Source organism: Balaenoptera ricei, chromosome 12 (assembly GCF_028023285.1).
Source record: "Balaenoptera ricei isolate mBalRic1 chromosome 12, mBalRic1.hap2, whole genome shotgun sequence".
NCBI lineage: Eukaryota > Metazoa > Chordata > Mammalia > Artiodactyla > Balaenopteridae > Balaenoptera > Balaenoptera ricei.
Genome location: NC_082650.1, coordinates 87,141,212 through 87,161,452, shown reverse-complemented (window position 1 = coordinate 87,161,452; position 20,241 = coordinate 87,141,212). Strand labels below are relative to the sequence as shown.

Below are 20,241 nucleotides of genomic sequence, written 5' to 3'. Positions count from 1 at the left end.
TGAACAGGCAAGAAGAGATACTGACTGGAGGAGGGAGAGGAGGTGGGAGATGGTAGAGCTGAAGGATCGTCAGCAATGGGAGACAGAGGGCAAGCTGCAATTTCACTCACGCGTGATGTTGATGGAATGCACGTTCGTATCTTTGAAAGTTTGCAGCGTGAAGGTTCGTATGTAGGGGACTTACTGAATTGACTATCAATATGTATGGGTTAAAAAAAGATTTCCAGGCCCCTGGCAGTGATTGATTATGTTTGATTAATTTATTTATTACACCCCATTATTCTCATGGCAAAATATATGAATTAAGATGCAAATAACAGAAACCTACTTGAACAGACTTAAGCAGAAGGTAGGGTATGTTGTTATTAAGGTACAGGGAACAAGTGAGGCTCCCTAGGACAGTAATGCTGCTGGGCCTTAGAAGAAGACTGGGACCTCAGGACTAAACACTGTATGAAAACCAGGGTGTTCTTCCTTCTTTTGTCTTTGGTACCTACTCTTCATTGCTTTCTGTCTCCATACTCCCTTCTGAGTCAACTGGGCAGAAAGTAACTGCTCCTAGCAGCTACTCAGTTCAAGAGAACAACAAGATTGAAAATACAATTTCTTAGTCCTGATTTCAAATTCCTTAAGAAGAGAGCTCATTGGCCTACCTTGGATCAGATGTCCACAGCTAAATCAACCAGTGGCCAGTGGCCTGGGTCACAGGTGAAAATGTGGTTGTTCTCACTGTAATCACATGGCTGGGGAAAGAGAAGGGGACGTTTTGGAGAATAAAGAGGTTTTTTGGGGGGAGGAGAGATGATAGACTAAACATTATTTTGTATTCAGTATATATAAAATTTGGTTCATGTCTTAAAGCTTTTTTTTTTTAAGTACTACTTTATTTTCATGCTGTATCCTTTTGTACCTTTGGATTGTGGAAAATGTGCAAATATTAGCTATTCAAAAAATAGCATTTCATACAGCATAAATGTAAACATACCAGTCTGAAACTTTGGCAAGGCTGCCCTGCTTGTCTGGTTTTTCCAGTCTCGTGAGCGCTAACCCATCTATGAAGTGAAGAGTCCTAGGCAAGAAGATACCAGTAGAGGATACAGGGACCTGTGTCTGGAATTCTTCCTAGAATATAAAAGCTTTTGGGTTTTGCTCATTCATTGAATATTTCAGATTATAGCACTCTACCAAGCCCAATCTAATAACCAGATCAACCAGCCAAGGTGATGGAGGCTTTTAAAAAGTTGCCATGAATCTAGAGGTAAAATTTTTCTTCAAAGATTTTAGCTAAGCATAAAAATCTGAGAGGAAATATTTCCTTAAAATGTCTCACACAAAGCAGCAGTCTCAGAAATAAACACTCACATATATGCTTAATTGATTTTTGACATGGTTGCCAATACCATTCAATGGGGAAAAGGACAGTCTTTTCAGTAAGTGGTGCTGAGAAAACTGGATATCCACATGTAAAAGAATGAAATTGGACCCCTTACCTTACACCATATTTGAAAACTAACTCTAAATATGTCAAAGACCTAAACTTAAGAGGGAAGACTATAAAACTCTTAGAAGAAAATTTGGCAGACTCTTCATGTCCCTGGATTTGACAATGATTTCATGCATATGACACCAAAAACACAAGCAACAAATATAAAAATAGATAAATAAGACATCAACAAAATTAAGAAATTTTGTTCATCTGAGAACATTATCAAGAAAGTCAGAAAAATAACCTACAGAATGGGGGAAGATATTTGTAAATCATATATTTGAAAAGAATTAATATCCAGAATACATAAAGAACTCCTACAATTCAACAACAACGAAAACAACCCAATTCAAAAATGGGCAAAGGACTCAGACATTTCTTCACAGAAGATATACAAACGACCAACAGGCATTTGAAAAGATGCTCAATGTCACTAATCATTAAGGAAATACAAATCAAAACCATGGTGACACACCACTTCACACCAACTCAAATGTCTGTAATTTAAGAAAAACTGGAAAATAACAAGTGATGGTGACAACATGGAGGAATTGGAACCACACGTGTTTCTGGAGGGAATGTAAAATGATGCAACTGCTATGGAAAACAGTTTGGCAATTTCCCAAAGAGTAAAATATAGAACTACCATGTGACCTAGCAATTCTACTTCTAGGTATAAATCCAAAATAATTGAAATCAGAGACTTGAACAGATATCTGCACAGCCATGCTTTATTCACAGTAACCAAAAGATAGAAACAACTTAGATGTCCACTGATGGATGAATGGATAAACAAAGTGTGATATGTACACACAGTGAAGTACTATTCAGTCATAAAAAGGAATGGCATTTTGATATATGCTACAACATGGATGGACCTTGAAATATTATGCTTAGTGAAATAAGACAGTCACAGAAGGAGAAACATTATATGATTCCACCTATATCAGGTACCCAGAGTAGGCAAATTCATAGAGATAGAAGGTAGATTAGAGGTCATCAAGGTCTAGAGGGAAGGGGAAAGGGAAAGTTTTTATTTAATGGGTACAGAGTTTACACTTGAGATGATGAAAAAGTTTGGGGTATAGTGTAATGGTTACACAGCATTGTGACTATTTAATGCCATTGAATTGTACACTTATAAATGGTTAAAATGATAAATATTATATATATTTAATACAAAGAAAAAGGAAAGCATATTTCAAAAGGTAATCATCTATCTGACACAAGGCTAGGCCATCCATCTTAATTTTCAACTTACTGAAGTTTTTGTTGAAGATACATTACCAAATCCAGCAGATGCTTTGCAATCCTCATTTTATCTGAGCTATCCACAGGCTTTGACAGTATTAACTACTGCTTCTGGAAATCTTCTGTTTTGGTTTCGGTTATGCTTTCTTCAGTTTCTCATCCTATTTCTTCAGTCATTTCTTTCTGGGCTCTTTTTTAAGCTCCTCTGCATCTGCCCAACTCTCAAATGTATGTATATGCCAAGCCTTTGTCCTGAGCCCCCTAAGCATTCCTAGGAGAGCTCATATCTTCCTGAGATTATCTGAAATATCACGTATGTGTTGATGATTTACACATTTATACCTCTAGTCAGACCTCTCTCCTGAGCTGCTCCTATCTACAACTGCAACATCTTTGTTTGCGTATTCCAGGTACATCTCAAATTATTACGTCTAAAACTAAACTCATCCTTTTCTCATTGTTCCCTCCCACCAGCCCTACCCCAATCCTCTTCCTTCTGAATTCCCAGTCTACCCCACCTACCAAGTCATCCAAGCCTGAAATCTGGGGATAATCCTTCACTCCTGCCTCTTCCTGTTTCCTGGATCCAATCACTAACCAAGTCTTGTTGGTTCTACCTTCTTATCTCTCAAATTCATCTCCTTTTATCCATCCTATTAATAAAGCCTAAATTCAAGCTGTCTCTAGTTCTGTTGGTCTCCTAACAAGTCTGTAATTCTTTTGTTGTCTTCCTTCTAATGTAGTCTCCCTGACTCTACTACATACTTCATTCTAAGAAAAAAATTATAGGTTACCTTTGCAGAGAGTAGTTTTTGTTACTAAGATGATATGCTTGTTTGCAGCTAAGCACCCTGTTTGATGCAAAGATGAGTAAGGAAAGGAAAATGGAATGCCTGCATAACTATGAACAGGACATTGTGTGGTAAATGATGTGAGAGATACACAGAAAGAGGTTAGAGAGAGGTAGACAAAAGAGAGAACATTTGAGTTGGGGTTTAAAGGATCAATGAAATTGTAATGAGTAGATAAGGAGTTGTGGGGAGATGTTTCCAAAAAAGAGAGAAAGAAATGATCAGAAAGAAAGAGGCTGGGAACTTGACACATGCAAGACTTAGCCAGTGTGTAAAGTGTGTATAGTGGATTAATGGAAAATAAGGCCAGAAAAGTAGATTCATTTCAAATCTGAGAGGGCCTGAAGTATATGGGCTTTTTGCAGTGTACAGTGAGGAAAACACTGAAAGTTCTCAGATGGAGATTGTTTAATGGGCTTTCTTAAAGTATAATCTGCATGTAATAAAATTTACCCATTTTTAAATTCACCCATTTTAAGTGAACAGTTCAGTGAGTTTTAACAAATGAGTACAGTCATGTAACCAACACAAAGTATAACACAGTTCTATCTCTCAAAGACTTCCCATGCCTCTTTTTAAAAATTAATTATTTATTTATGCATTCATTCATTCATTCATTCTTGGCTGCGTTGGGTCTGCATTGCTGTGTGCGGGCTTTCTCTAGTTGCAGCGAGCAAGGGCTACTCTTCGTTGCAGTGCGCGGGCTTCTCATTGCGGTGGCTTCTCTTCTTGCGGAGCATGGGCTCTAGGCGTGCAGCCTCAGTAGTTGTGGCACGTGGGCTCAGTAGTTGTGGCTCATGGGCTCTAGAGCGCAGGCTCAGTAGTTGTGGTACGCGGGCTTAGTTGCTCTGTGGCATGTGGGATCTTCCCGGACCAGGGCTTGAACCCATGTCCCCAGCATTGGCAGGCGGATTCTTAACCACTGTGCCACCAGGGAAGCCCATGCCTCTTTATATTTAGTCTCATTTTCACATCCCCATGGCAACCATTGATCTCTTCTCTGTCACTATAGTTTTGCCTTTTTTTAGGATTTTAACTGAATTAAATCATACAGTACCTAGTCATTTGTGTCTGGCTTCTTTCCCTTAATAGGGTATGGAGGTGGGATTCTGTTTTAGAAATATTAATTCAGCATTCTGTGCGGGTTAGGCTGGAGCCATGAGAGTCAGAAAACAGAGATGAATTAGAAATATTGCATTTGTCTAGAATGAGACTCAGCATGATTCAGGGTTGAAGTAGTGGGAATAAGAAGTTTTAGAAAACGACAGGATATAATGAGGGTGAAGATTAGGTTAAACACACATGAGAAAGAGGACGATGGAGGGATGGATAGGAGGTTGTGGTCAGAAAGAAGAGAGCTCAAGAGTGTGGGATTTGGAGAAGGAACATATGCAAGAAATAATAAAACCCAAATGGATGGCAGAAATGGAGATAAAGATTGCTAGGAAAGAGGATTGAGGACATATGTGGCCCCAGTATGTGATGTTCTTAATGTGGATGTTGATATTAAGGACAATGGGAAGAGAAATGAAACTACCTGCCCAAGACGATAGAAGAGTCTTTGAGTTTCTTACGAGACTGGAGAAAAGCACTGGAGAGTTGAAGTTTGGAATTCAGAAGAGGAAGGGCTGTAGAGGTGCGGTGGCAGAACAAGAGGCTGGGAGCAGCAGTGAGCAGCAGGGACATCTTGACCCTCTCCTTCTTCCCTCCTGCTGCGGGTTGAATTGTGCCCCTAAAATCCGTATGTTGAAGCCTTAACCCCCAGTGTGATGGTATTTGGCGTTGAAGGCCTTTGGGAGATAATTAGGTTTAAGTGAGGTCATGAGGGTGGGGCCCCATAATGGAATTAGTACTCTTATAAGAAGGGACAGCAGAGGCCTTGCTGTCTTTTTCTCCCTGCCACGTGAGGACACAATGAGAAGGGACCATCTGCGAGCCAGGAAGAGTCCTCACCAGAGCCCAACCGTGCTGGCACCCTGATCTCAGACTCCCAGCCTCCAGAACTGTAAGAAAATTAATTTCTGTTGTTTAAACCACCCAGTTTCTGGTATTTTGTTATGGTAGCCCAAGCTGACTGAGACACCAGTGAGCCCCAGAGATATGGGAGAAGAAAAGCTTCCGCTAGAGAGGCTTTCAGAGGAAGTCAAAGCAAGGAGTCCTTTAGAAACAGAATAATAATGAGGGTGGGGACAGTTTATTCACAGTGGAGATAGAATTTTGAAATGAATAAATGTTTGAAATTTTTCAAGGTAAATTCCGTGTCTGCTTTCTTTTGCCGACATGATTTTGGTGATGTTCGTTTAGTTTTCTAAAGAGACGCAGTTTGGAGAGATTGATCAAGATGGTGGAGTAAGAGGATGTGGAGCTCACCTCCCCCCACGAACACATTAAAATACGTCTACATATGGAACAATTTCACTGGAAACTAGCAGAAAGACCCTGGTACAACCAAGACTGTAAAAAAATATCCGCACATAATTGGGTAGGAAGGGAAGAAAAGTGATCAGGTCAGGACCTGTGCCCCTGGGAGGGGACTCAGAAGAAAAGGGAGAATACATGGCGGAGACCCACCATGGGCAGTGAGTGCTGAGAACCACAGATTGGGTGCCCTAGTCCTGGCGTCCTCCACAGGGGAGACGAGCCCCCTTGGCTGGTTGGAGGGCAACTGGGACTACCAGGAGGGCAGAGGGACACCTGGACTCCGCTCGTGAGGAGGGTGCACGCAGGCTTGGCCCAAAGGCAGTGCAGAGAGAGGTCTGCTCCGGCAGCTGCCAAGTCCTGCGGCTGCCTCATCATGCACCCCAGCCCCAAGCCAAGCCAACTCTCTGGTCCCACTCATTCCATTCTGGGGCAGCCACTACCAGGAAGAAGACTCAGCCGTGGGATGCAGAGGTGACCCAGTCCCAGGGTGGAGCCTGGGAGGGGTAGCGGCAGCCATTGTCGGCACTTATTCAAGTGGCACAGCAGAAGCAGCCCAGACCTCTGACGGCAGCCGGCCTGCCACAGCTCACTCCTGGTACACGCTGAGAGTCCACACGGGCCCCCGCAGCTCTGCAATGTGGCTCCACAGCCAGATGGAGGTGACAGGGGCTGGGGGCAGTGATCAGCTGAGAGGGTCAAAGTGGACTTGTACCGAGGCTGCACCTGAGTGGAGCATGGGAAACAAATATGTGCACCTGAGCAGGCAGTGAATCAGAGACAGCTCAGACCTCTGTCTGAGGCTGACATGAGCGGAGAGCCCACATAGGCCCCACTCACTTCAGCACTTCCTGCTCTGGGGCAAGGAGAGAGGAAAAGACCCACTTAAAGGGAACAGAGCAGGCTCATGCCTGACCCTCAGGGCTTCTGCTCCAGCAACCTGGGATCAGACCCCACCCCTGATAGGGCAGTGACAGCCACCTAGTAGAGGGGAAGTCCTGCCCCACACCTGCCTCCAGCTCTAGCCCCTCCACCAGCAGGCCCACCTCCTACCAAGGAGATAGCTGTCAGCACACACTGAGGAAAGACATGACTTGCGTCCATGTCAAATTCAGTTCTCCCACAAAAGGCATTGGGCACACGCAGTCTGTATAGGGACACTCCTACATAAGAACACTCCTTCAAGGTAACTTTCACCTAAATTCACAGAGGCAGGAAAAGTTAAGCAAAATGAAAAGGCAGAGGAACTTCTCTCAATTGAAAGAGCGATAGAAAACCCCTGAAAAAACTACTAATGAAACAGTTGACTAGATAAAGAATTCAAAGCATTGGTTATAAGAATGTTAACTGAATTAGGGGAAAAAATACGTCTACACAGCAATGTTTTTAACAAGGAACTAGAAAATATAAAAAAGACCCAATCAGAAATAAAGAATTCAATAGTTGAAGTAAAAAACACACTAGAAGGAATGAATAGCTGGCTAAGTGACACAGAAGAACGCGTAAGTGATCTGGAAGATAGAATAATGCACATCGCCCCATCAGAACAGCAAAAAGAAAGGCAGTTTTTAAAAATGAAAACAGTCTAAGAGATCTCTGGGATAACATATAAGGGGCCCAGAAGAGAGAGAGAAGGGAATTGAAAATGTATTTGAGGAAATTGTGACTGAAAACTTCCACAGTCTGAAGAAAGGAACAGATATCGAGGTACAGGAAGAGGGTCCAAACAAGATGAACCCAAACAGATGCACACCAAGACATATCATAATTAAAATGGCAAAAGTTAGAATTCTGAAGGCAGCAAGAGAAAAACGAAGTACACATAGGGAATCCCTATAAGTCTGTCATCTGATTTCTCTGCAGAAACTTTACAGGCCAGAAGGGAGCAGCATGATACATTCAAAGTCCCAAAAGGGAAAACCTGCAACCTAGGGTACTCTACTCAGCAAGATTATCATTAAAATAGAAGGAGTGATAAAGGGCGTCTCAGATAAGCAAAAGCTAAGAGTTCATCCATACTAAACTTACCCTAAAAGAAATGTTGAAGGGACTTCTCTGAGTGGAAAAGAAGTAAGCTGTAGGAAAGGGGAAATCCTGATAGGAAAGGCAAATATATAGTAAGGACTGAGGATCAACCACTTAAATAAGCCAGTACAAAGATTAAAAACAAAAAATTGTAAAAGCATTTGGTTAACTGTTGCCTGCAGTGACCTGGGACATAGACCCCCACATACCTAATGATCTTGTAGCTGTAAGGGAAGGGCTGGAAAACAGAACCTTAATAATATCTGTTGGTTGTTACCATTTGGCAAGGAATTAAAAAGAAAGAGATGAACTTAAAAAAAATCGTAGAAGCAACTGTAACTACAATAAACAGTTAAGAGATAAACATGAAGATCTAAAATATGACATCAAAAACAATGTAGGGGAGGGGCGTAAAAAACGTAGATCTTTTCAAATGCATCTGAACTTAAACGACTATCAGTTCAAAACAAGTAGATATAGTTATACGTCAACATATATGAATCCCATGGTAATCACAAATCAAAACTACAGTAGATAAAACTAAAAAGAATACAAGCATACTACTAAAGAAAATCATCAAACCACAAGAGAAGAAACGAAAAGAAGAAATGAACAAAGAACTAGAAAAACAACCAGGAAACATATAATAAAATGGCATTAAGTACATACCTGTCAATAATTACTTTAAATGTCAAAGGACTAAATATTCGAATCAAAAGACATAGGGTGATGAGGCCCTTCTATTTGCTGCCTACAGGAGACTCACTTCAGAGCTAAAGACACAGACAAAGTGAGGGGATGGAAAAAGTTATTTCATGCAAACAGAAATGACAAGAAAGTGGGGGTAGCATTACTCATATCAGATAAAGTAGACTTTAAACAAAGACTATAACAGAAGACAGAGAAGGGCATTATATAATGATAAAGGGATCAATACAAGAAGAGGATGTTATCATTAACATAAATACTTGATACAGGAGCACCTAAATATATAAAGCAAATACTAACAGACAAAAAGGGAGAAATTCACAATAATAGTAGGGCACTTTAACACCACACTTACATTAATGGGCAAATCATCCAGACAGAAAATCAATAAGGCAACACTGGTTTTAAATGACACAATAGACCTCTTGGACTTTACAGATATGTACAGAACATTACATCCAAAAACAGCAGAATATACATTATATTCAAGTGCACATGGAACATTCTTCAAGATAGATCACATGCTAGGCTGTAAAACAAGTCTCAAAAAATGTGAGAAGATAGAAATTATATCAAGCATTTTTTCTGACCGTGGCAGTATGAAACTAGAAATCAATTACAGAAAGAAAAACGGGAAAAGGACAAATACTTAGAGACTAAAACAACATGCTACTAAAAAACTAATGGGTGAATGAAGAAATCAAAGAGGAAATCAGAAAATACCTCAAGACCAAAGAAAATGGAAATGCAACACTCCAAAATCTATGGGGTGCAGCAAAAGTAGTTCTAAGAAGCAAGTTTATAGCAGTACAGGCCTTTCTCAAGAAAGAAAAATTAACAACCTAACCTGCCACTTAAAAGGATTAGAAAAAGAAGAACAAAGCCCAAAGTCAGCAATAGGAAGGAAATAAAGATCAGAGGGGAAATAAAATAGAAATCAACAAAACAATAGAAAAGATCAATGAAACCAAGAGCTGGTTTTTTGAAAAGATGAACAAAATTGGTAAACATTTAGCAAGGATAACCAAGAAGAAAAGAGAGAAGACCCAAATAAAATAAGAAATGAAAGAGGAGAAGTAACAACAAAAACCACAGAGATACAAAAAATCATAAGAGAACACTACTAACAGTTATATGTCAATGAATTGGACAACCTAGAAGAAATGGATAAATTTCTGGAAACATACAACCTGTCAAGACTGAATCAAGAAGAAGTAGACAACTTGAACAGACTGATCACTAGTAGTAAAATTGGATCTGTAATTTAAAAACTCCCAGCAAACAAAAGTCCAGGACCAGACAGCTTCAAAGGAGAATTCTACCAAACATATAAAGAGCTAATACCTAACCTTCTCAAACTATTCCAAAAAATTGAAGAGGACGGAACAATCTCAAACTCATTTTACAAGGCCACCAATAATTACCCTGATACCAAAACCACACAAATATACTACAAAAAAAGAAAATTACAGGTCAATATCGTTGATGAATATAGATTCTAAAATCCTCAACAGAATATTAGCAAACTGAATCCCAAAATATATTAAAAGGATTATATACGATGATCAATTTGGATTTATTCCAGGGACACAAAGATTGTTCAGTATTTGCAAATCAATGTGATACACCACATTAACAAAAGGAAGGATAAAAACCAAGTGATCATCTCAATAGATGCAGAAAAACCATCTGACAAAATTCATTATCCGTTCATTATAAAACTCTCACCGAAGTGGGTATAGAGGGAACATATCTCAACATAATAAAGGCTATTTATGACAAATCCACAGCTAACATCATATTCAACAGTAAAAGTTGAAAGCCTTTCTTCTAACTCAGGAACAAGACAGGGATGCCCACTCTTTGCCCCTTCTATTTAATATAGTATTGGAAGTTCTAGCCACAGCAATCAGACAAGGAAGATAAATAGGTATGCAAATGTGAAGGGAAGAAGTAGAACTGTCACTATTTGCAGATCCATGATACTATATATAGAAAACCCTAACGTCTCCACCAAAAAACTATTAGCGTTAATAAATGAATTCTGTAAAATTGCAGAATAGAAGATTAATATACAGAAATGTTTCCTTTACATACACTAATAATGAACTATCAGAAAGATAAAGTAAAAAAAACAATCCCCATTAAAATCACACCAAAAAGAATACAATACCTACAATACCTAGGAATAAAGTTAAAGGTGAAAGACCTATACTCTGAAAACTATGAAACAATGATGAAGGAAATTGAAGATGATAAAAGAAATGGAAGGATATCCTGTGCTCTTGGATTGGAAGAATTAATATTGTTAAAATGGCCATACTAAAAGCAATGTACAGACTAAATGCAATCCCTATCAAAATACTCATGACATTTTTCACAGAACTAGAACAAATAATCCTAACATTCATACAGAACCACAAAAGGCCCCAAATTGCCAAAACAATCTGGAGGAAAAAGAACAAATCTGGAGGTGTCAAGCGCCCAGGCTTCAGACTATACTACAAAGCGACAGTAATCAAAACAGCATGGTACCAGCACAGAAACATACACATGGATTAATGGAACAGAATAGAGATCCCAGAAATAAACCCATGAACCTTTGGTCAGTTAATCTACAACAAAGGAGGTAAGAATATACAATGGAAGAAGACAATCTCTTCAATAAGCTGTGCTGGGAAAACTGGACAGCTACATGTAAAAGAATGAGAGTAGAACATTTCCTCACACCATATACAAAAATAAACTCAATGGACTAGATATCTAAATGTAAGACCTGAAGCCATAAAACTCATAGAAGAGAACATAGGCAGAACACTCTTTGACATAAATTGTAGCAATATTTTTTTTGATCTGTCTCCTAAGGCAAAAGAAATAAACAGATGGGACCTAATTAAACTTAAAAACTTTTGCACAGCTAAGGAACCGTGGACAGAATGAAAAGACAACCTGTGAATGAGAGAAAATATTTGCAAACGATACGGCCAACACAGGGTTAATATACAAAATATATAAACAGCTCATACAACTCAATATAAAAAAACAATCCAATCAAAAAATGGGCAGAAGACCTGAATAGACATTTTTCCAAAGAAGACATACAGATGGCCAACAGGCACATGAAAAAATGCTCAACATCACTAATTATTAGAGAATTTCAAATCAGAACTACAATGGGGTACCACCTCAGACTGGTCAGAATAGCCATCATCAAAAAGTCAACAAATAATAAATGCTAGAGAGGGTGTGGAGAAAAGGGAACCCTCCTACACTGTTGGTGGGAGTGTAAATTGGTGCATCCAATATGGAAAACATTATGGAAGTTCCTCAGAAAACTGAAAATAGAACTACCATATGACCCAGCAATTCCACTACTATGTATATATCCAAAGAAAATGAAAACACTAATTTGAAGAGATACGTGCGCCCCAGCGTTCATAGCAGCATTATTTACAATAGCCAAGATATGGAAGCAACTTAAGTGACCAAGAGATGAATGGATAAAGAAGATACACACAAACACACACAAAATGGAATATTACTCAGCCATTAAAAAGAATGAAATCTGCCATTTGCAACAATGTGGATGGACCTCGAGAATATTATGCTTAGTGAAAAAATCAGAGAAAGACAAATACTCTATCACTTACATGTGGAACCTAAAAAATAAAACAAACCGTGTATATAGCAAAACAGTAACAGACTCACAGTATAGAAAACTAACTAGTGGTTTCCAGTGGGGAGAGGGAAGGGGGGGCCAAGATAGGGGTATGGGATTAAGAGATACAAACTACTGTGTATAAATTGGATAGGCAACAGTGATATATAGCACAGGGAATTATTGCCTTTATCTTGTAATAACTTTTACTGGAGTATAATCTGTAAAAATAACTGAATCACTATGCTGTACACCTGAAACTAATACCATATTGTAAATCACCTATACTTCAAAGAAAATGAATGAGTGATTAGACATTGTTTAAGAATTGGGATTCTTTCTAATAGCTGGTTCCTCTCCTGATCTTCCTGTGTACAGATCAGTGCAGTGTATGTGCTAAGAGCAAGACTGCAGCCAGAATGTGTGAATTCAAACTCAGTTTCATCACTTAGTCTCGTCTTCCTCACCTATAAAATGGAAACAATAATTGTTCCTATCCCAAAGGATTATTATGAGGGTTAAATGAATTAATATGTATAAAGTCCTCAGAATTGGGCCTGACTCAAAACGGATATTCCTATTATGAACATACACTGTTAACAATAATAACAGCTGTTATGCCCATAAATGGCAGTTTCAGGGAACCAGTTGCTGAAGCCAAAACCATATGATGAGGAAAATTAATACTCATAGCTAAAATTAATTGAGCATTCTTATGTACCTGGCACTGTGCTAGACCTTTTACATGCATTTTTTTAATTTCTCAAGATAGTAAGGCAGGTATGATTGTTGTCCCCACTTTGCTGTTAAGAAAAATAAGGCATTGAATCAAAGTAATCTTCAAAGTAATCTTGTTTCAAAACCTTCCAAACCCTGTGGATTTGTACTCTGTATTCTCTGCACCCCTTTCCTTCTGTTCTAACCCAGCCACTCCTCAGATGAGGGCCTGAGAGTCCTCTGAGAATTCTGTCACTAATGCCGGAAATAAAGTAGATTGGATATGAAGATTGGATGCTAAGGTGATTTCTCACACTGGGGGGAGGAACCGCTCTCTGGGGAGAGTTTGTTTAAGGACTGCATAGTAGTAGCCTCTTCAGTAGCATGCATCCTGTTAACTGTCAGCTCTGCAACCTCGTCTGCAGAATTGACCATAATGCTTTTCCCATCTCCATTGACTGCTTTTTTTTACATCTCTGTCTTTCCTCAGAATTTCCAGATGATGTTAATCCTGTTACCAAAGAAAGAGGTGGACCCAGAGGCCCAGAACCTACCCGATATGGAGATTGGGAACGAAAAGGACGCTGTATTGATTTTTAAACCACATATTCGTTGACTTCAGTATCTTTTTCTGATTGTGTACATCTGAATTAACTTATTTTTGATTATTTTCTTTCTGTATATCCTTTAAGTCACCTAATTTCTATAATGTGTTTAAAAATATATATAATAGCTTTGGAAGAAAATATGCTGCTATAAATCAGGAAAGAGGAAATATTAGCACATTAATTTTAATTTAAATGTTTTGGGGTATTTAAGTGATGATTAGAGCTGCAAACTTTTATTTATCATGTTTCAGTTTAAGTTAATCAGTTGCTTATAAGATACAAATGTAAATAAAACAACTTTTTTTTTTAATGATTTTATTGCCATGTGCTAGGTAATAGTGACTTTTTAAATGTGAGTTAAGTAATGCATTATAGTTTGGTAAGGCCTCAGTAACAGCAGAAAATCTTTAACTCTGGAGCCAGATTACTTGGGTTCAAATCCCAGCTCCACTATTTACTAGCTTATGTGACCTTGGGTAAGTTATTTAACTTCTCTGTGCTTCAGTATCCTTATGTGTAAATTGGAAATAATACTAGTTCCACCTCATAGGACAGTTGAGAAGATTAAATGAGTGAATACATGTAAACCCCCTGGAGCAGTGCATACTACAAGAGCTGAAAGGAGTTGCCTCTGGAGGCGAATTGGGTGGACAGGCACTGCGGTTTCACATTAGATGCTCTCGTTCTTAAAATAAATGAATATATTAGGTACTGTTTTAAGGATTTGTACAAGTTCACTGGGGAAATTTAGAAAACAGTGTAAAGAAGAAAACAAAAATTGTGTATAAAACCTCTATACCTGGGCTTCCCTGGTGGCGCAGTGGTTGAGAATCTGCCTGCTAATGCAGGGGACACAGGTTTGAGCCCTGGTCTGGGAAGATCCCACATGCCGCGGAGTAGCTGGGCCCGTGAGCCACAACTACTGAGCCTGTGCGTCTGGAGCCTGTGCCCCACAACGGGAGGGGCCGCGATAGTGAGAGGCCCGCGCACCGCGATGAGGAGTGGCCCCCGCTTGCCGCAACTGGAGAAAGCCCTCGCACGAAACAAAGACCCAACACAGCGAAAGAAAGAAAGAAAGAAAGAAAGAAAGAAGGAAAGAAGGAAAGAAGGAAAGAAGGAAAGAAAGAACGAAAGAACGAAAGAACGAAAGAAAGAAAGAAACTATAAGATCCAGCTCTTCCCTTTTAAAAAAAAAAAAACCTCTACACCTGCTTACCCTTTGATGTATTGTCCTTCAATAATCTAAGTAAATATACAGTTTTTTTATATCTGTTATCCTAACAATTTCGTAGTGAAAATGATGTTTCACTACTTGAATCTTCACTTTCTTAATCACAAGTGATGTTAAACACTCTTCTCTATGTTTATCAGCCTTCTGTGTCTTCTGTTAATTGCTTTTTCTTATCTTTTGCTCATTTTCTGTTGGATATTGGTCTTTTGTTATCAATTTGTATGAGACTTCTGCTTTTCACTTGTGCTTATTTATGTTGAAACTTTTCTTATTTTTGTGGCATCAAATTTTTTAATCTTTGTATAACTCGGTCTCTGTGACCTTAATGTACTCATATCCCTTCACACGTTCCTTGGTGGTTCCTGTTCATGATGAAGTCTTAAGTTCTGTGTCCTTCCTGTTCTGCCCCTTTACATCTGTTCAGGCCCCTCCTTCCCAGTCAAGCCCCACTACTCACAGCCTCTTAGACAGGCTTTTCATCGCCTCCATGTGTTGGTGGATAAACATGCCTTCTGCCTGAAATGCCCTCTTCTTTACTGTCTGCCTAGAAAACACCTATCAAGCTATACCTCACTTCCTTGACTATCTTTTCTGTGTCATTTCCACATTCAACTATTACAGACGTACTAACTTGTTTTAGAATTAATTTTCAATTCTGCGTCCTCCATTAGTCTGTGGGCTTCCTTATCTGTCTTATATTCCTTATGTATTTCATTCAGTTTTGTACCCCCAATTGCAGCATGGTGCTGGGCATTTAATAAACACTCAACAAACGTAGACTTAGTTTTGAATCATCCAGCAGAACTCCACAATGGCCCCCGAGATTCCCTCTCCCTGGTGTGCGTGTGAATACGATGAGATAGTCATTCCCTTGATTAGGTTACATTATATGGCAACGATGATGGAATAGTCATTCTGGGGCTCAGGTTACCTTTGTAAGAATCCACTGTAGCCACCTGCAGGAAGGTTCTCCTGCTGGATTTGAAGAAGTAAGATGCTCTGTTGTGAAAGTGCCATTGGCTAGGTCCTGAAGGCAGCTTTCAGGAGCTGAAAGTGGTCCTCTGCTGACAGCCAAGGAGAAAACAAGAACCTCAGTCTTCTTAAAACCACAAGCCTCTGAATTCTGCGAACCACATGAATGAGATTGGAAGCGGATTCTGAGCCTCAGATGAGATCCCAGCTCCAGCTGACACCTTGATTTCAGCCTGGTGAGACCCTGAACAGAGGACCCAACTACCCAGTACCCAGACTCCGGACCCAAGGAAGCTGTGGGTAGTGTTTGTTGTTTTAAGCCACGGGGTTTGCGGTAATGTCTCACGCAGCAACAGGGAACTGTTAACAGTATTCGAGCTGCTATTACTGGGCATTGGCCTTGACTCTCAGGAGCGATGACTAGGCTGGTTTTAAGACCTTGCGGTTGGATTAAGTGGATCCTTGTCTTCATTATTTGTGCACAAAATTCCTCTCAGACCTGCTTTGCCAAGCTGTTGCCCTGTCTTTCTTAGGAGAAACAAAGCCCTACTACCTTGCAGGCATTCTTCCCTGTGCCACCTCCCTAGTGATCGACAACTAAGTTTAGTTCCTGCTCGCAGGTTCCCTCTTGCCATGTTCTGTCTGCACATGATACCACTCCTGCTACTTTATGGCGAGTCTCTTTCCCTGTGGGGCCGCGTGTGTGTGAACTACACCTATTTATTGTGACATTTTTGTGTGCATTGTCAAGCCTGCTGGACTGACCTTCCTTCAACACCTGCAGCCTGGTCTCATTCAGTGCCCAGAAGCTGGGATTGTTTCCTTCTCACAATGTCCCCTGTAATAAGTTTCCTGGCCCGGTATTCTAGAATTGGGCCAGTTGGGTCCCTCAGGCGAGATAAAATAATCCTAAATCAACCTTAAATTGCTATAAAAATGCCCCAAATTCTTTTAGGAATTTATTTATTAAAGAGTAATGCATTTTTCTTTAAACCACCCAAAATACTAAAAGATTTGGAATCTTCTGAGGTTTCTAATGTTGATAAGAGACATGTAGCAAAATGTTCCACTTGGGTTGCAGGGGCATGGGATTAGAAAAGGTAGACGGCGGTTAAGGAAGACGAAGTGGGGCAGGTTGAGCCAGGGTGCAGCCCAAGGGGAGACAGGAGGAGGGCTGGGAGGCTTTAACCCAGAAACAAGCTTGGTCACAAAACGTCTGAGACTGGTCCTGGTCTTAGCGTAATTTTTATAAGGATGTAAGCTGAGCCACAAGGCATTGCCCTCATGTTCTGCAAATGAACCAAGAACTTCAGTCTATGTAAGGCTGACCCCACGTACTTTTTAGAACCATTAAATTCACTTAAACTGCCCACATTATTTACATTTAATCTTTATTGAGGAAATCTAAACAGAATTACTAGAAATGGGCATCGGCTTCAGCAAGTGCCAAAATAACAGAACAAAACTCTTTACCATGTTCAGATACTTGCCAAAATTTAGAGTAATTAAAATGTAAAAGGCAAGAAGAGTTTCAGACAAGAATAACGTTGACATTTTCAGACGCTCTGCCAAAGCGAAGCTCCTCTCCTGGCACTGAGCAGGCTGGCTTGGATGATCAGCAGTGAGGGGTGAGCTGCCAAGGACGGCCTGCCAGGCCCCTCCGCCCCACCTGCCAGCCCCGCTGCAGGCATCAGGCAGGCCTCGTCACCACTCGGGTCGGGTCACTAAAAAAGATGCTTAGGCGTGAAATGTCATAGCTGTTTCAGTCATTGAAATGCAAGATAGTTCCCGTTTTTCTTCAAAATGGACATACTAGATAAATCTTTCAGGGCACACTCAGAATCAGTTCAAGACCTACATATCATGGTTTAATTTAAGCCCTCTCCTGAAATTTGCTTTTCCCCAGTCTTTCCCCACTACACTCTCCGATACTCCTCACATTCGAGTCACTCCCAAAGGCCCTCAGGGTCCTTACTGGTCACAGTTAAAGGTATTAAGGGGCGAGTTAGCATGTGTAGCTCATTAGAAGGTGTTCATTACTTTTTAAAATTTATTTATTTATTTTTGGCTGTGTTGGGTCTTCGTTGCTGCACGCGGGCTTTCTCTAGTTGCGGTGAGCGGGGGCTACTCTCCGTTGCGGTGCGCGGGCTTCTCATTGCTGTGGCTTCTCTTGTTGCAGAGCACGGGCTCTAGGCACAGGGGCTGCAGTAGTTGTGGCATGCGGGCTCAGTAGTTGTGGCTCGTGGGCTCTAGAGCGCAGGCTCAGTAGTTGTGGTGCACGGGCTTAGTTGCTCCGTGGCATGTGGGAATCTCCCCAGACCAGGGCTTGAACCCGTGTCCCCTGCATTGGCAGGCGGATTCTTAACCACTGTGCCACCAGGGAAGTCCCAGTGTTATCTACTTTTCACGCATTCATTGCCACTGGGCATTAAGCATCCCCTGTGGAAAGTGACCAGACATGTCATCTTTGTTATTGTTGCTTAAGCTCTTATTATGGAAGTTTTCAAAATACACAAAAGTAGAAAGAATAATACAATGTGTCCCCCATATACCCATCGTCCAAGTTTATCAGTTATTGATATTTATCAGCAGTTATTAATTTTGTTTCATTATCCCCTTACACTTTTTCTCCCCTCTGAGATATTTTATGGCAGACACCTTCAGACTGAATGTGTAGTTTTTATATAGAGGAGTTAAGCAGGTTTCAGAGGATTTCAGAGAATGGGTTCCTGGCTGAGCAGCCAGTCTAGCTGGGGGGTGACACAGGGGTATCAGCGTGAAGGAGGCATGAGCCCAGGGCTAGGGTAGCAAAAAATCGATGGATGTTTTTAAATACATCTTTTCTGAGAAAGAAACAATTGATCTTGACTGCAAACCAAAAAAAATGGTCTTGTTCTTTTAAGGTTTTGTTTCACCTGCAGTATAGGAAGATTGTGCTTATATTCGCTTCAAGATATTTATTTTAGACGTAACATACTTGCAGTTACACTGGGTCTAAACATCCTGTTGTAAGCGCGATGATAGCCCATTGGTTCTCCGTTTTATAGCCTGCTCTTACAGACCACGGACGATGATGTCACAGCTTTTAGAAAATACATTAAAAAGTTTCATCATCGCTTACATTCAGGAAAATCGTTATTATGGGTCCAGTCCTCTTTGATTATGTAGTATATTTCCATCTCTTTTCCTTTGGGAAAGTGGCAGTTGAAGTCTTTGGGGCTGTCGTGTTGCTTACGCGAGGCTCCGTCTCCAAATCCGCAGCACGCGTCGTTCAGCGCAGCCCCCCGTCTGCCCTGGAATGTGACTGTAACCCGGCGAAGGCGTCCCTCTCGCGCGGGCGTGCCCGGCAGGGGGGGTGTGTCCAGCGTCCTGTGGGGCTCAGCCCTCGGCGCGGAGGCGTCCTCGCTGCTGTGGCTCGCAGCCCGCCCGCGCCCCCCTGGGGGACGCTGAGGGCGCGGCCGGGGAGCGCCGACCTCCTGCTCCTCGGCGTCCTTAGCCCTCCGGCTCGAGCCGGCCTCTCCCGCGGGCGCGGGTGCCTGACGCTGTGGTCGGGAGGGCCCGGGGCGGGGAGCGGCGGCACGCTGACGTCGTCCGTGGCTCAGGAGCAGATCCACTGGGCTTTGTTGTCAGGTTTCTGTTTCCCTGCATTGCGGTGGCCTCGCCAGCCTAGTAAGGCGAGGCCAGGATTGTGTTGTTAGGGTCTTTTTCGGCTCTGGGAGGGGCACTCGACCCGACCACCGCTGAAGGAGAGGGGAGGAGCGCGCAGGCTTCGGCTTCCGTTAGTACATCCCCGCGCCCAGCCCCACGCTGCGGCCGGAGGAAACGCCCGGGGGGGAGCAGGGAGGACACCGGACGCAGTGCCGCGCCCACAGGCTGCAAAGCTGCATTGGTCTCCTCGGGCGGCCACAGCAAGCAGCACAAACTGGCTTACAACAATAGGATTTTTTTTGTTTTTTTGACGAGGGTGGGGAGGGGGGAGGGTAAGCTGGGAACGCAGTAGGACTTATGCTCTCACAGTTATGCAGGCTGGAAGCCTGAAGTCCAGGTGTCAGCAGAGCCACCCTCTTCCCAGCAGCTGCTGGCACGCCGGCAGCCCTTGGCGGCCCTTGCTTCGCGGGTTCACGACTCCAGCCTCTGCCTTCGTGGTCACCTAGCGCTCTCCTTGTGTGTCTCTGGTTTCACAAGGCCATCTCCTTGTAAGGACACCAGTCATGTTGCATTAGGGGCCCACCCTCCTCCGGGACGACCTCATCTGGACAGATGACACCTTTTTTCCAAATAAGCGCACATTCTGAGGTACCAGGGGTTAGGACGTC

The 20,241-nt window shown here is 41.6% G+C and overlaps 1 protein-coding gene across 2 annotated transcripts in view; it reads left to right on the top strand.

The window, feature by feature from the left end:
* Window positions 1-19,045, top strand: part of SDHAF4 (succinate dehydrogenase complex assembly factor 4) — a 37,724-nt gene extending 18,679 nt beyond the window's left edge. Inside the window, exons 3-4 of one of the 2 annotated variants that reach the window (XM_059941818.1) lie at window positions 13,605-13,735; window positions 14,146-19,045. In XM_059941818.1, the coding sequence (XP_059797801.1) occupies window positions 13,605-13,714 (110 nt within the window). In that variant the 3' untranslated portion in view covers window positions 13,715-13,735; window positions 14,146-19,045. Of the gene's footprint in view, window positions 1-13,604 lie in introns of both variants that reach the window. The other variant, XM_059941817.1, reaches the window with a different exon arrangement.
* Window positions 19,046-20,241: the final 1,196 nt, after the last annotated feature.